This window comes from Monodon monoceros, unplaced genomic scaffold, assembly GCF_005190385.1.
Source record: "Monodon monoceros isolate NGI ecotype Baffin Bay Population unplaced genomic scaffold, NGI_Narwhal_1 Super_Scaffold_9, whole genome shotgun sequence".
Lineage (NCBI taxonomy): Eukaryota > Metazoa > Chordata > Mammalia > Artiodactyla > Monodontidae > Monodon > Monodon monoceros.
Window position 1 is genome coordinate 20,923,057 of NW_021703786.1, and position 17,147 is coordinate 20,940,203.

Sequence of the window (17,147 nt, forward strand, 5' to 3'; positions counted from 1 at the left end):
ATTCAAATGAAAAAAGAACATTCTATTGGAAAATAAGGAATGATACGTGCACAGCAAGAGAATTATTTTTCAGCCATTTTACCATAAAAAAAAGTAGCATAAGGACACTGAGAATCTTAATTCAGAATAAAGAAAAAAATGTCTTTCAGTTCAGCTCGAAAGCCAATGTACCTTTAGATTTAATGTCTTTTAAATCAAATTGATAACACAAGCTTCTGCATAGCAAAATGCCATAAAGCAAAAAAATTTACTACATTAAAAAAAGAAAAAAAGAACTCATTTATGCCTAACTAAGTCAGTATAAAAGTATTAGAAAAGTAAATCCATAAAAAAAGGTTCTAGGGATTTCCCTGGTGGTGCAGTGGTTGGGAGTCTGCCTGCCAGTGCAGGGGACACGGGTTCGAGCCCTGGCCTGGGAAGATCCCACATGCCGCAGAGCAGCTGAGCCCATGTGCTACAACTACTGAGCCTGCGCTCTAGAGCCCATGAGCCACAACTACGGAGCCCACGTGCCACAACTACTGAAGCCCGTGCAGCTGGAGCCTGTGCTCCACAATAAGAGAAGGCAATGCAATAAGAAGCCCACGCACTGCAACTAGAGAAAGCCCAAGCACAGCAACGAAGACCCAATGCAGCTATAAATAAATAAATAAATAAAATATAGTAATTCTTTGTTTGCCTAAAATAAGTTAATGGTTAATGTTGTAATTAAATAAAAGATTTATTTTAAAAAAAAGGTTCTGGGTAGTAGTACTCACCAACAAAACTGAAATTCAAGGTCCTTGGTCAAAAAGCACATTAACAACAACAAAAAGCATACTATATAATTCAACTAAGTTCAATATGGATTGCAAAAACAGACTGAAGTCACTCAGAAATCCCAAATCTGTTTTTTTTTTTTGTTGCGGTACGTGGGCCTCTCACTGTTGTGGCCTCTCCCATCGCGGAGCACAGGCTCCGGATGTGCAGGCTCAGCGGCCATGGCTCACGGGCCCGGCCACTCCGCAGCATGTGGGATCTTCCCAGACCGGGGCACGAACCCGTGTCCCCTGCATCGGCAGGAGGACTTTCAACCATGCGCCACCAGGGAAGCCCCCAAACCTGTTCTGATTTAATTTCAAACTCTTCAACAGCTGGCAGAGTCACAAATTGACTGAAATGAGTTTACTCCTTTACGTGTTATCTCCTCAACCTCAGACAGAGGCCCTAATGAGCAGGGTTTGGATAATGCACAAACAGGAAACTAGTATCTGAATAACTGAATCCTCAAAAGTTTCTAAACCGTGAGAAAATACTTATACTATAATTAAAAGATATAACTTATAGAAGCAGTAATTTTTCTACTTGTTGGCTGAAGAGTATACATGCTCAAAGAAACAATCATTAGACTTTTTCTATATGGGGCTCAGGCTTGAAAACTAGTAAAAATATTCCACAAGAATAACTTAGAACATTTGGAATCACCCTTTAATCTCTGCTTATACCCCAAGTATACTTAAACAATATTTCCATGTCTTTATTTAAAAGTTTTATGGATTTATTGTGCCTCAAAATACACATTACCAAGATAGTGAACTACCATATTTTTAACTATTTTCCAAATTAAAATTCTGTTTTTTATGGACTTGGCCTTTGTATCTTTCAGATAAAAAAGTATGCTATTGCCATTTCAAGGTGTATAAAACCAGGTGATGAGGGTCTCTGTCATTTTCTCTTAATCCAAATCCAAACTCGACCTTTAGCCAGTGAACAGGTGTGTGCTGTGCCTGTAATTTATCAGAGTGAGCAACCAGGCAGAAAAGCTACCAACAATAGGAGGTTGATAGAACCAAGCACTTAGTGCCTGGAAAGCAGTTCTTATCCCCACCATGATGAATGTACTTTTATCTCCCAGTAGCAATTTAAAGATAAAGAATGATGGAGGTGAAGGGAGTAATATATTTGTATTCCTTCAGTTTTTTTGGATACTGTTTTTAATACTAATAGTCTTCCAGAAGCTGTTATGTTATAAATTCCTTTCTCAGATATTCTGTTGCTCACATTCCAATCCAACCTATGATATGGATATGAAAACAGTCATGACAGCATTTCCACCAGGGCAAATAAAGCCATTTCACACACACAGATAAATTAAATAAACCTTCAAGAAAAAAGTGATAAATGACTAGTGCATTTCTTTGTATGCAACATGGAAATTCCAATGTCTATCCTGCATCTGTCCTTCTGCACAAATTTAAAACATGTCAAGTATCCATTTACTAGGTATGAAGATGCACCAACTGGGTAATACAACAGTACAATAAGAAGAAACAACAGCTAATATTAGAACAATGCCCATAGTCTAATCGGTAATGACTATTCAGCAGGGTAAATCTGACCTCTAGTGAATCTTTACAGTCAGATGAAATCTCTAAATATGACCTATTAAAAAATTCATAAATATATAAATAAAATGAAATTTATAAATATGTCCTATAGAAAAACATACTTGAATACATAAAATCAAGCAACCACAAATATTTCTATGATTTCCCCATAAAATTAAAATGTAATTTAAAAAATCCTAATACTTCAAAGTTTTTTTTTTTTAACTTTTTTTTTTAAGTTAAAAATACTTTGTCGGGTCTGAAAAATAATTTCAAAACATTACTGAAAAGAGACTATCACATCCATTTTTTAAAAAAACAATACAAGATTTTATCAAAATTTCCTTTTTAAACTCACCCATCTGCTCCACAATCTCTGGAGGAAATACCCGGGAAGCAAACGCTCGTCGAAAAATATCTGAGAATTCCTTGTCCAGACCTCCTATTCCCATTTTTTCAAAGTTCCAGTCAGGATTGATAATAGACTGGCGATTTTCCTTGGTTTTAGCTTTGCCTATGTCAAACAAAGATAATCAAATGTGAGACAAAAACTTCATCACTAAATGTAAAAAGATAGAACTCCCTGGGTATCCTCAGTGAATAAAGAAAAGCTACCCTTATACAAAGATGAACAACATGCTCTTAGCTGATTTCTAAGAAGGATGAGTTTTGCTATATTCACTACTTTGTCTGGTCCCCATTTAGGGTCAGTAAAACACTTTCAAAATGACTAGCTAAACTCATGCTGTAGTCAATCTGTGGAGTCTGGTCTTATTAACCTCTAATCCTAACCAAGTTAACTAACTTGGTTGATTAGAAGAAATCAACCATATGCATGTCTGATGAAGAAAACACTAGTTGCCAGAAATGCAAATGAAATCTAGCAGTCCCTCAAGGCTCCTAGAGCAAGATTTTAAGATACATATATTTATCTAGACTAAGTATATAATTGGGAATATAACCCCTCAGTCTGAAAAGATGCACTAAGTTTGATGCCTTATTTTTGCTTTTTCTTCATTTGCACACAAAAGTCTAAAATCATCCTAAAGTCTTTCATGATTTCAAAATTCATGTTTTCAAATTCTTTCGCAAATGAAAATTATCTAACTTAAATGTCATAGTGCCCCCTAAAGTAACTCAAGAGAACCACATTAACTATCTCAAACACAAAGAATAAAAGTGCCTTAGTACATTCCACTATAAACAAAAAAAAGAAATATTATAGTTTTTTTAAATTAGGGGATAAAAGGTCACATTAGAAAAAGTTTACCCTAGATGCTATTTGTATGGTTAGTTTTGTGGACTTAAACATTTCCTTTATGAAGCTATCAAAAATATTTTTCTTACACTCTACTGCCCTCTTGTGGTCAAATTTACTGCATGTTAAATCACTACACAATTTTACTTTCCAATGGAAAAAAAACTATCAATTACACCTTTGCATGAATTACTTAGAAATATCCACATTGTACGAAAGTCATGCGACTCTCTTGGGATAATATACCTTAACGAAATGTGTACAGAATATGATATACAAAGAAATCACTCCAGAAATGTATTGGATCAATAATAGGAGATTATGATATATCCTACATCCATGAAACAATATGTATAGTCATTAAAAATTATATTGTAGAAGTGTATTTATTAAGATGCTTGAAATATGTTAAGCAAAAAAGAACAGATTATAAAACAGTATGAAAATATAATCAACTTTAAAAATTTTAGAGTGTGTTATTTTTGAGTATCCACATTTCATGAGCTAAATATTTTATTTTATAATTAAGAAAAAACAATAAGGGAGGAATGATAATTTATGGATCAAGAGAAAGGCCACATATTCGAAGTTAAATGACTTTGGATATAATGGTGTGCAACCATTGAAAATCATCTACCTTGTACTGGGTTAGACATAACATAGTTAAGTCAACCAAAAGTAAGAATTACTATATAATTAACAGCATCATTATTCTGGTGAGTTACTATTTTTAGAGATCTTCATTATTTTAATATAATAAAAGTAGGGCTAACGTACAAGAGTAGGACTGAACTATGAATCTGTTGGAAAGATGCTCTTTACCTGTACATTCATCATTTAACTCAATCAGTAATGGATGTGATGCTAGTACCACATTTAACACACAACCAGCTGAGGGACATCCTACAAAATAAGTGACCAGCTCTCAAGGTCGTGAAAGACAATGAAAGACTGAGGAACTGTCAGAGACTGGAGAAGACTATGGAAACTAACCCACTAAACGCAATGTGGAATCCCGAGTTAGATCCTGGAACAGAAAAAGGACATAATGAAAAAACTGGTGAAATCCAAATAAAGTCTGTAGTTTAGTTAGTAGCAATGGAACCACGTTAATTTAGTTTTGGTAGCTGTACTATGGTTATTTAAGATCTAACATCAGGGGCTTCCCTGGTGGCACAGTGGTTGAGAATCCGCCTGCCAATGTAGGGGACACGGGTTTGATCCCTGGTCCGGGAAGATTCCACATGCCCCAGAGCAACTAAGCCCGTGTGCCACAACTACTGAGCCTGCACTCTAGAGTCCGTGAGCCACAACTACTGAGCCCACGTGCTGCAACTACTGAAGCCCATGCACCTAGAGCTCACGTTCCACAACGAGAGAAGCCACCACAATGAGAAGCCCGCTCACTGCAACGAAGAGTAGCCCCCGCTCGCCGCAACTAGAGAAAGCCTGCGCGCAGCAACGAAGACCCAATGCAGCCAAAATAAAATAAAATAAAAAGATCTAACATCAGAGGAAGCTGGTGAAGGGTATACAGGAACTTTCTGAACTATTTTTTATGGAACCTCTGTAAGCCTGAACTTACCTCAATATTAAAAGTTTAAAAATTAATTTTATCTGTATCTTTTCCCTTATTTTTAATGTAGTTACTAGGAAATTAAAAATGACATACATGGCTCACATTATATTTCTATTGGACAACACTGACCTAGTGAAGGTTTTAAATTCTTTTCTACATCATCACATGTGACAGATATGACACTCCATGATTTTGTGATAAGCCTTCTCAAAGGAGGTGTCCCTATTCTCCTTCCCTGCTTAAAAATCACTGTAGTTGAGTCACGTGTTATAACAGAGATAGTCCCACTACTCAGAATCTTCTAAAAACTGTAAATCTTACCAATAAGATTGAGTGATGAATTTTCTGCTTTTTCAAATGCAACTTGACTGTTTCCAACAACCAGTCCTACTTCAATCTGTATAGAAAGACAGTAATTAGTAGTTAGTCTAATAGCAGACTTCTGGACTTCTCAAAGCAATGCAGAAAACAGGGGAAATGAGGTCTCTCTGAGCAAAGTAAATCTTCCAAACTATCAGCTAAGTTACATTTATTTCTGTCTTAACTACCTTCTATTATTCCTATTTTATTTCAACACATATATTTTTGATAACACCTGTCTTATTATTTATTTACAATAAATATCACTTGCATTCAACCAGAATTACAAGTATATATACAAATTTCAAGTTACTATTAGATCTGCAAATAAGTATATTTTACACTATATTTTAATAAATATGCTGGCTAGAAAAGCAATTTTTTCCCCTACTATCTTAAAAGAAAGAGCGCATAATACAAAAGAAATCACTGAGGGAGAGAATGGCTAGGAAAATTATATTAACTTGCATAATGCACATCATAAAGATTATTAAAAATAAAACATACCTTTTGTCTTTTACCCGTCGCAGGCTCTCCCTTCAGGATGCTAGGATCCATGGCTTCAATGTCTTTTACCAGTAAGCCAAAAAGCTTTTCATTGAAGCTAAACACAAGCTATGTAGAAAAGAAGTAAGGGGAGAAAAATCACTTCATGATTCAATGGCTTGATTCTCACATCATCATCAATGTTTTCCAAATGCAGGCAAGCAGCTTTCTCTTGTATATCACCATGAGCAAACTACCCACATAACCAATGAGAGGTAACCACTGGCTACCATAACCAACTAACATTTATTGAGTATCTGCTGTGTGCCAAACAAACATTACAGGAGGTTGTGTAACTAATACTCACAAAGTCTCTTGCAAACAGAAAGTATTCCTCAGTTTTACTAGGAAGGAAGCTGAGATCCAGAGAGGGGCTAAACAATGGGACCTAGAGTCACAGTAAACGACAGTGCCAGGATGCAAGCCTGGGTGTGTGACTCTAAAATAATGCTTTTCTACAACCAATACAAAGTGCCTGCCATTCGAGTGCAGAGACAGCTTCTGAATGGTCATTCATTCACCAAATACTTATTGAGTACCTTCTACAAGCTAGGCCCTCTTCTAGGTACCGGCATACAACAAAAATATAATAAACAAAGCTGACTGTCAATCCTGCCACTACTAATTACTACGAATGAGAATAAATACTAAGAAAAATGATTTGAAGTAAGATGTTTACTTCTTCTCTGTATTATGGAGGATTTTGTTTCATGGGTTTATAGACATCTGCATGTTACTGGGTTTTACATTATTACAAATACCAAAGCATTTTCTATTAAAATACAAAAGCTAAAGGAGAAGGTAAAAACAATGAAGTCTAGTCAGGCAATTTGAGCACAACTATCAGTCAGAAAGTGTAGGAATCCAGAAGGACTATGGTAAAGCCCCCAAAACAATGGACAGGTAAATCAACAAATTATCAGCTAATCTCTGCCATCCTGCGGAGCCTCCTCAATCCATCTAATCCAAAGTAGCAGCCCAGTGGCTCTCTAGTGCATCATCCCATTTTACTGACATCAAAGTACTAAACAGTACGTGGCATTTCTTATTTTCTGTCTTTCCCAACTAGAAAGTAAGCTCTATGAGGGTAGGAATTCTGTTTATTTTGTTCACTGCAGATCCACAGGGATACTAAAATAGTATGTATTGAACACATACTAGGTGTTCAATAAGCATTTAATTAACTAATTGATCAACTGACTAATAGGTTCTTGTCTCAGCTACAACCCTGGCTGAGAAGGTCATGGACCTTCGCTGGATCTAAATAAAATTCCTCATTTGCAAAATGAGGTTAGACAAGATAACCTCTGAGATTCATTCCAATTCTAGTACTTTTAAAAACAATAATAAATGCTCTACATCCTTTTCCTGTCTACCATTAATTGAGTTTACACTTGTAAAAGTTTGATATTATGATGTATGGTGTATGTATGTATGTACTCTCAAATCATTAGAGTCTCATTTCTCCAGCTAATGACACTCCATTCACTCCCACAGGTCTTTCCTTCTACCACTTCTCTCATTCCCCATCTTACAGACCTTCCCATGTGAGAGACGCAGAGACAGTCTACGTAACTTGTTACAGATCAGAATTTTATAAGCTGGGATTCTCAAACTTTTTGGTCTCAGGATCCTTTTATATATAAGCCTAAACATTTTTGAGGACCCCCAAAATTTTGTTTATATGGATTATATCTCTTGATAGTCACTGTATTAGAAATTAGAACAAGAAACTTATTTTTCAAAAAACAATTAAGTACATTATGTGTTAATAACATATTTTTAATTTGTTTTAAAAAAATCCCTCCATTTTCCAAAATAAAAAATATAAATGGGAAGAGTGGCACTGTGACATTTTCGCAAATCTCTTTAATTTCTTGCTTAATGGAAGACTGATGGACACTCATGTCTGCTTCAGCAGTCAGTGTGCTATGCTATACCCATCACACAGTCTACAACACTCCACTGTAGACTTGTGAGAGAATAAGAGGAAAAGGGCACGTAATGTCTTGATATTATTATGAAAATAGTTTTGACTTCACAAACCCCTTGAAAGGGCCTCAGGGACCCCCATAGGTCTCTGGACCACAGTTTGAGAACAGCTGCTACGGAGCTATGGGAGGAGGAAGGAATTAGGAATGATTAAGAAAAGTCATAGAAAACGAGACAAATGTAATGGTGAGGTCAAAAGAGCAATGATTATTTATGTGTACAAAGAGCAATTTATGAACTCATACATTTTTTTAACTAAAATTTTAAAAGAACAGAATTTCTTCCTAGGAGGTTAAACAATATGATATTAACTGAAGTCCAAAAATAGGGAGCAATGTAAATATCATTTTCAAGAAAAGAAAATCTGGGTTTCAAAAGCTCCATGAAAAAAAGTAAGTATATATATATATATATATATATATATATACACATATACATATACACACACACACACACAATTTTCTTAAGATTCTCAAAGAAGTTCATAACCAAAAAAGTTAAGAATTACTTTTCTACAGAAATATATCAGTAAAAGAGAACGACATCCAGAGACAAATGTTCCACAATAAGAAGAAATTTGAGACATGTATGTCTATAGTATTTCCAAATTTACAGAAGGAAAAGCTGCTGTAATTATATATGACACTGTAACCTAAAAGCTACTTTAGAATTTTCCTGAACAGACTGCTAGAGGTTCAGCAAACATATTTCCCTCACTTTTTATCATTCATCTTAGATATAGCTGTTCACATGCAAAGCTCCTCTCAGTTTTTAAAAAACAGAATTAATTTTCCACAACTGCAGAGATTAGGATGTCTAGAAATGAAAGAAATGAAAGAAAATTTAAAACTACCTGTTGTCCCACTGAGAATGCCTGGTTGTTGAACTGCTGAATAAATTCTGCGGCCATCTTGTCAGTATCATAAGGGTTAGAGTCAATACTTTTTTTCTGCAGGAAATCAATCTCGATGGTCATTGTGCCAATACATTGTTTGGCTTTGTCAAATGTATATAAGAACACTAGAGAAAAAAAGAAGCATTTTTTAAATCACAGAGACACCAAATACTTGCTGTGCTTCAAGTAACTAAAAGTTTCATATAAATGAATTATAACAGAACTTGACCAAAAGGGGATTTTACATGGCCTTCATTGGAGAGACACATAAGCACAGATTTTTTTAAAATAACAATAACCACTAGAGATGTTCTTCCCTCTGACTTAATCAGAACATACTGAACAGCACTCTCCTATACTTCTACCCCTCACCTGACTCTTCTAGGGAAATCACAGCCCTCCCTACGCAGCCTCTGCATCTTCCTCCTTCTCATTAAACAAAGGACAAAATGACAGTGGGAAGTCCCAGTGGAGTTGGCATAACATACTGTTTCCAAACAAGATTTTTGTTTCACACAAGAAAGAGCTAAGGTGAGAGGTGTGTGAGCTCTTTTGCCCTAACAAATTAGAATGTAGGACACACACACACACAAAAACCTTGAGAAAAAAAAAATGTTTACTAGAGGGATTTCCTCCAGAGCAACAGAGTGTAACATTTCTTTTTTTAATACTACAGAAATATTTACTGAGCACCTATGATATGCAGGGAACTACAGTAAGTTCTACATGTATAACAGGACAAAGGCCAGGTTTTTAGCTCTTCTTTGTATTAACAGCACCCAACAGTGTCTGTAGGATGCTTAATATATTCATGAGCTGTTTAAATGAAACAACAGCAGCAAAATACCTATCGTCTCCATGCTAAAAACAAAGGAGGCAAGACAAAGGGACTTTGGAGTCTGTGTGCTTCAACAGAGTCTGTTAGTAACTAAAAGACCCTCTGTGCCTTGATTTGTCAGTAAAATAAGACTGCCTAGATAAATCTTTATGGTCCTTTCATACTCAATTTCTGTTCTAAACTTATCTCTTATAGTCTAGCCACTTGAAGAACGTAAAAGGATTTTCTGTAAATCCTCTGAATGAAATTGCTTGAGTAATCATATTTTTATATTTTGGTTTGCCATAATAAAGGAGACACACATATTTTAAAGATAAACATTTCAAAAGCAAAATAACAAAGAAAGCCAGGGTGAGGGTTGGGAAATTCACCGAAGATTGAAGAATAAGTTCAAATCTCAGCTGAAAGTTTCAGAATACTCTCTGACCTCCACTTCTGGGTGTTTTGTTCTTTAACATTTCCTAGAAAGTACAGGTTACATTCTGAGTAACTTTCATAAGCAAGAGAGCTTAGTTGTTTCCCAAATAATGAAGATATTTATGGGATGAAATAATGTGAAAAGGAATAAGGTGATTCAGCAATTCCATTTCTGGGTGTCTATCCCAGAAAGACTCTTGAACATTTGTCTAAAAAGAGATTTATAGGGCTTCCCTGGTGGCGCAATGGTTAAGAGTCCGCCTGCCAATGCAGGGGACATGGGTTCATGCCCCGGTCCAGGAGGATCCCACATGCCGCGGAGCGGCTGGGCCCATGAGCCATGGCCGCTGAGCCTGCGCGTCCGGAACCTGTGCTCCGCAATGGGAGAGGCCACAACAGTGAGAGGCCCGCGTACCGCAAAAAAAAAAAGAGAGAGATTTATAGGGAGGTTCACTGCAGCATTATTGCTAATAGTCAAACACTTAAAAAATGCTGATCAGTAGGGAAATGATTAATAAAATGTGGCATATTCATAATGTGGAATAATGTATAGCAATTAAAATTAAAACTTGATGTATATTTAATAAACACAGATGGTCCATTAAAACATAATATTGAGTGAAAAAAGTACACTTCAGAAAGATGTGCACAATATAATACCATTTTGTGCATTAAAGACTCCAAAACAATTCCATAATGTCATAATGCATATATATGTATGCATATATATACATATATGCATTTATACATGTGTATATATACATGTGTACATCATCCTTATATCAAGAACTTTGAATAAGTGTATTAAAATATCATCATCACTGACTATAGTTTTCAAATGCATTTTAATTTAAGGTCAATGTTCCTAAACAGAAAAGACCAAGCTGTTATAATTTCGAATGCTAGAACAGTACCATGGACAGTTTCATAGGCAGCACCATGGCCAGCACCATCATCAGCCCCAAAGGGACAGATGCCCTGAAGGTTTCAACCAGAAGCAAAGGGCCAGAAGGTTGAGAATGTTTTCTTACTTTATGATTAATAGCATTTTAATGTCAGACTAATAAAAAATATTTTTATAAACAAAAGAATTATAGCCAATGCTTTGAATAAACAGACATTACAAAGACAGGTAATGGGCAAAAAACATGTGCTAACTGAACATCAGTATGCAGTACTTAAAATATGGCATTTCCAGATGGAAAGAAGACAATGATTCTTCTAAGAAGATTTAGTCTGAGGACTAAAATCATTGACTTGACTAAAAAAAAATGTCTCCTTGCAGACAGAACTCCTGTTCAGAATCTCTGAATTAGCACTCCCCTTCATACCAAAACTTCCTACCCTTTCTTTGCCTACATCTCTACTTACACTGAACCAGCTTTCTATCTTTATGCTATATCATGACATCACTCAGGGCCCCAAATCCTTCCTTGCCTCATGCTTACTCCACCTTAGTCCCACCTGAACACTTAGTTTTATAATTTTGCCCATTAGGTCTGTTTGAGTTGCCTTTTAAAGAACTGACTTTACAATCAAGATAAGCATTTCTGGTAGCAGAATGCTTTAAACACAATTCAGGCCACGAAACACATTTCTCATTTCATCTTGAATTTTCACTTCTTCACAACAGAATTTATCTGCATTAAAAGTTAAATTTACGCACACTCCACCCTATATTTAGAAAAGTTTAAGGAAATTAGAAACCTAAGCTACTTACACACCCATTTCCTCATTAGATTTAACAAGTGTTCATTTTTATTTCTGCCACTGTCCACAAATAGGGAACCCTGGCTTAAGGAACTGACCTACTTCCCTTTGGCACCAAACTCCTCCACTGTCTCAGCTTCACACTATGCTTCAGGTGAGGCAGTGATAGTTAAGGGAATTACTTATGTCAGTGTTTCCAAAAATGTGGCTGATAAGAGCTACTTAAGGGTGATTGTTAAAAACACAGATTCATGGGGCTTCCCTGGTGGCGCAGTGGTTGAGAGTCTGCCTGCCGATGCAGGGGACGCGGGTTCGTGCCCCGGTCCAGGAAGATCCCACATGCCGCGGAGCGGCTGGGCCCGTGAGCCATGGCCGCTGAGCCTGCGCATCCAAAGCCTGTGCTCCTCAATGGGAGAGGCCACAACAGTGAGAGGCCCGCGTACCGCAAAAAAAAAAAAACACAGATTCATGAATCAGACTTCCCAAGGGAGGGGCCTGGGAATCTTTTTCTTTTTTATAAAACAAACTCCCCAGGTGTTTCTCTGAGGTAAGTTTAGAAAGCACTAATTATGCAACTACCAGCTACCTATATCTAAAGTAATTTCCTTTATTTTCACCCCAAGTCAAAAAATTTTCTCTCTCATCCTACTTCCACAAAGAAAAGGCCAAATAAAGATATTCCCAATATTTAAGTTCCCTCTAACTCAGAAAAAAAAAAAGAATAAGTTGCCATGTTCCTAAATGAGGAACAAGATATTCTCTCCTTCCACTTTACCAACTTCTCTTCTCAGGCATCTCGACTACAGACAGACTAACCTCGTAATGTGTTCCAAGCAACTGCTTTCAGTATTTGTTTTCTTTCAACCAGTTTAAAGTTAATATATCTTTGAATATCTTCAAAAGCATTGGATCTAGAGGATCTGAATGTGAATCTGAACATTCCCACACATCTTCCTAAAACCCCGTGGAAACAAAAAGGTGAACAAATAATGCTACATACGTCCATACCTTCAGCATTACTTGGAGACAGAGAATACCATGAAACTCAAATTACTTGAAAGTAGAGAAATATGTAACAAAATTAGACAGAGCTCCCATTGAGGAAATAAAGGAGAAGGGAGAGCACTACATAGAGAAAATATAGACAAAATCACCCCTCGAAAGAGAAAATTCAACACCAAAAGCCAAAACACTACACACAGGTTTGGGACTTGGTAGTCCATGACTCCAGGTACAGGGAAAGGACCTGAAAGTAAGTAGGACTGGAAGTGGCAGCATCAAAGAACCACTGGAAAGAATCATATAAATAGAGAAGGGATGGTGTCCTTTGAGATGTGGCAGTGAAGGGAAGAAGGCAGTAAGAGAGGAAAATTAAGGATCATGCAGAAACCAAAGAGAAATAAGCTATGCCAACCAACCTCTCTACCTCCCCCTCCACCTCACCATTATTCCTTATTAAAGAAGCTGCACTTCTCTGCACTAACAGAAAAGAATGCTCTTGCACTAGTAATTTTGTCTACAAATCATGTGAAACAGAAAAAATAACTCCACAAAGTTACGGTAAAGAAAATATAATAACAAAATATTGTAGCATTTCAGCTCATGAAGCATCTTCCCTAAAAAGATCAACTATGAAATAGAAAATGTATGTAACATTTTAAACTAAATTAAGTATCCTCAAATAAGTATTCAGACATATAACAAAACACCTAAAATCAGAAGATTAAAAACTAAGACCAGAAATAGACAAATAAAAGAAATGCAATGACAGTTTATCAAACACAGGAAAGAAATTGAGGAAAAAGACAAACTACTCAGAAGTGAATAATAAATTACAAAGTGCCCATGGGAGAACAGATTCAAATTAATATCTAATAAGAGGCAGTGAATAAAGACAGGAAAATAACCAAGGTAGTAAAAATAAGGCAAAGAAAGAATTTGCAAAGAACAGAGAGAAAGTAGTTGAAATGGAAGACAGGCTGATAAGGCCTAAAATACATTTATAATTGGAGCTCCTGAGAAGAAAATCAAAACAACTGGGCCAGAACTAATACTTAAAACCATAATCTAAGAAAATTTTCTGGAAATAGAGAAAACTTAAATCTACATATTGAAACAAAGCATTGTATACCTGGGTTGTTGATCCTAAATGACCAATTCCAAGAAATATCCCAATTAAGGATATTAGAATTTAAAGACAGAAAAACCCTCAGCGTTACCAGGCAGAAAAATCAAATTCCTTATAAAGATAAGAAATTTAGACTGGCATCAGCCTTCTCAAGAGTTTCATAAAAAGCAAAGCAATGCGATGCACTATTTTCAAGAAATTCAAGGGAAGAAAACAAGCCAAGAATTTTATATCCAGCCAAGCTGTCCTTAAGATATCAAAGGTATAAAAAATTTAGTTTGAATATTCAAGAACTTAGGAAACACTGTACACATTTATACTTCCCGGAGGGATCTACTCAATTTATCCAACTAAGTAGAAACTGGCAAAAGGACTGATCATGATCATTTAAGAGATTTAATTGCAGAGTTAAGGCTAAAACAAGTGTGGGGTCGTACATGGAAGAACAGCATGAAAATACCATGCTCTTATAGACAGAAATCAACTAGCATGGTTGCTATAATTAGTGATACTGTACTGCATATTTGAATGTTGCTAAAAGAGTAGATCGTACAAGTTCTCAACACAAGAAAAAAAAGCTGTAACTATGTAAGGTGACAGATGTTAACTAGACTTACTGTGGTAAGCATTTCACAATGTATACAAAATATCAAATCATTATGTTGTATACCTGAACTAATATAATGTTATATGTCGATTATATTTCAATTTTTAAAAATTTGCTTCTTCCAGTAAAAAAAAAAAAAAGAGAAGACTTAAAACTTGAAAAAAAAGAAAACAATTAACAAAATGGGAGGAGAAAGGGGAAGGCAGAATATTACAGTTAACTGTTGTATAGGTAATAGATGAGAGTCAAAGGATATCATTTAGAACGGACAGGACAGTTTTTTGAAAAGGTTAAGTAAGGAAAAAAAGAGGAAATACTAAGGGCACTACGAGAGGTATAAGTGCAGATGTAATCACTAAAACAAAAATGTAAACATTCCTAAATACCAAAATAAATTTTAAAAAATAGCAAAGAGGTTGGTTCAAGATGGCGGAGTAGAAGAACATGTTCTCACTCCCTCTTCCGAGAACACGAGAATCACAACTAACTGCTGAAAAATCATTCACAGGAAGACAGCAGAACTCACCAAAATAGATACCCCACATGCAAAGACAAAGAAGAAGTCACAATGAGACGGTAGGAGGGGTGCTATCACAATAAAATCAAATCCCATAACTGCTGGGTGGGTGACTCAGAAACTGGAGAACACTTATACCACAGAAGTCCACCCACTGGACTGAAGGTTCTGAGCCCCACATCAGGCTTCACAACCTGGGGGTTTGGCAACAGGAGGAGGAATTCCTAGAGAATCAGACTTTGAAGGCTAGTGGGATTTGACTGCAGGACTTCGGCAGGACTCGGGGAAACACACACTCCACTCTTAGAGGGCACAAACTAGTGTGCACCTCGGGACCCAGGGGAAGGAGCAGTGACCTCATAGGAGAAAGAACCAGACCTAACTGCTAGTGTTGGAGGGTCTCCTGCAGAGGCGGGGGGCAGCTGTGGCTCACCGTGAGGACAAGGACACTGGCAGCAGAAGTTCTGGGAAGTACTCCTTGGCGTGAGCCCTCCCAGAGTCTGCCATTAGCCCCACCAAAGAGCCCTGGTAGGTTCCAGTCTTGGGTCGCCTCAGGCCAAACAACCAACAGGGAGGGAACCCAGCCCCAACCATCAGCAGACAAGCGGATTAAGGTTTTACTGAGCTCTGCCCACCAGAGCAACACCCAGCTCTACCCACCACCAGTCCCTCCCATCAGGAAACTTCCACAAGCCTCTTAGATAGCCTCATCCACCAGAGGGCAGACAGCAGAAGCAAGAACTACAATCCTGCAGGCGGTGGAACAAAAACCACATTCACAGAAAGATAAACAAGATGAAAAGGCAGAGGGCTATGTACCAGATGAAGGAACAAGATAAAACCCCAGGAAAAGAATTCAGAATAATGATAGTGAAGATGATCCAGGACCTCGGGAAAAGAATGGCGGCAAAGATTGAGAAGATACAAGAAATGTTTAACAAAGACCTAGAAGAATTACAGAACAAACAAACAGAGATGAACAATACAATAACTGAAATGAAAACTACACTAGAAGGAAGCAATAGCAGAATAACTGAGGCAGAAGAATGGATAAGTGACCTGGAAGACAGAATGGTGGAATTCATTGCTGCGGAACAGAATAAAGAAAAAAGAATGAAAAGAAATAAAGACAGCCTAAGAGACCTCTGGGACAACATTACACACAACAACATTCGCATTATAGGGGTCCCAGAAGGAGAAGAGAGAGAGAAAGGACCGGAGAAAATATTTGAAGAGATTATAGTCGAAAAATTCCCTAACATGGGAAAGGAAATAGCCACCCAAGTCCAGGATGCACAGAGAGTCCCAGGCAGGAAAAACCCAAAGAGAAACACGCCAAGACACACAGTAATCAAATTGACAAAATTTAAAGACAAAGAAAAATTATTGAAAGCAACAAGGGAAAAACGACAAATAACATACAAGAGAATCCCCATAAGGTTAACAGCAGATTTCTCAGCAGAAACTCTACAAGCCAGAAGGGAGTGGCATGATATATTTAAAGTGATGAAAGGGAAGAACCTACAACCAAGATTACTCCACCTGGCAAGGATCTCATTCAGATTCGACGGAGAAATCAAAAGCTTTACAGACAAGCAAATGCTAAGAGAATTCAGCACCACCAAACCAGCTCTACAACAAATGCTAAAGGAACTTCTCTAAGTGGGAAACACAAGAGAAGAAAAGGACCTACACAAATAAACCCGTAACAATTTAAAAAATGGTAATAGGAACATACATATTGATAATTACCTTCAACGTGAATGGACTAAATGCTCCAACCAAAAGACACAGGCTCGCTGGATGGATACAAAAACAAGACCCATATATATGCTGTCTACAAGAGACCCACTTCAGACCTAGGGACACATACAGACTGAAAGTGAGGGGATGGAAAAAGATATTCCATGCAAATGGAAATCAAAAGAAAGCTG

General features: G+C 36.9%; 1 protein-coding gene across 3 annotated transcripts in view; it reads right to left on the minus strand.

The window, feature by feature from the left end:
• Positions 1–17,147, minus strand: part of NSF (N-ethylmaleimide sensitive factor, vesicle fusing ATPase) — a 157,916-nt gene that overhangs the window by 103,803 nt on the left and 36,966 nt on the right. For 2 of the 3 annotated variants that reach the window (XM_029211233.1, XM_029211234.1), the window contains exons 5-8: positions 8,955–9,121; positions 6,071–6,178; positions 5,525–5,600; positions 2,725–2,880 (exon numbers count right to left, since the gene is read on the minus strand). In XM_029211233.1, the coding sequence (XP_029067066.1) occupies positions 2,725–2,880; positions 5,525–5,600; positions 6,071–6,178; positions 8,955–9,121 (507 nt within the window). Of the gene's footprint in view, positions 1–2,724; positions 2,881–5,524; positions 5,601–6,070; positions 6,179–8,954; positions 9,122–10,205; positions 10,297–17,147 lie in introns of those variants that run through there. The other variant, XM_029211235.1, reaches the window with a different exon arrangement.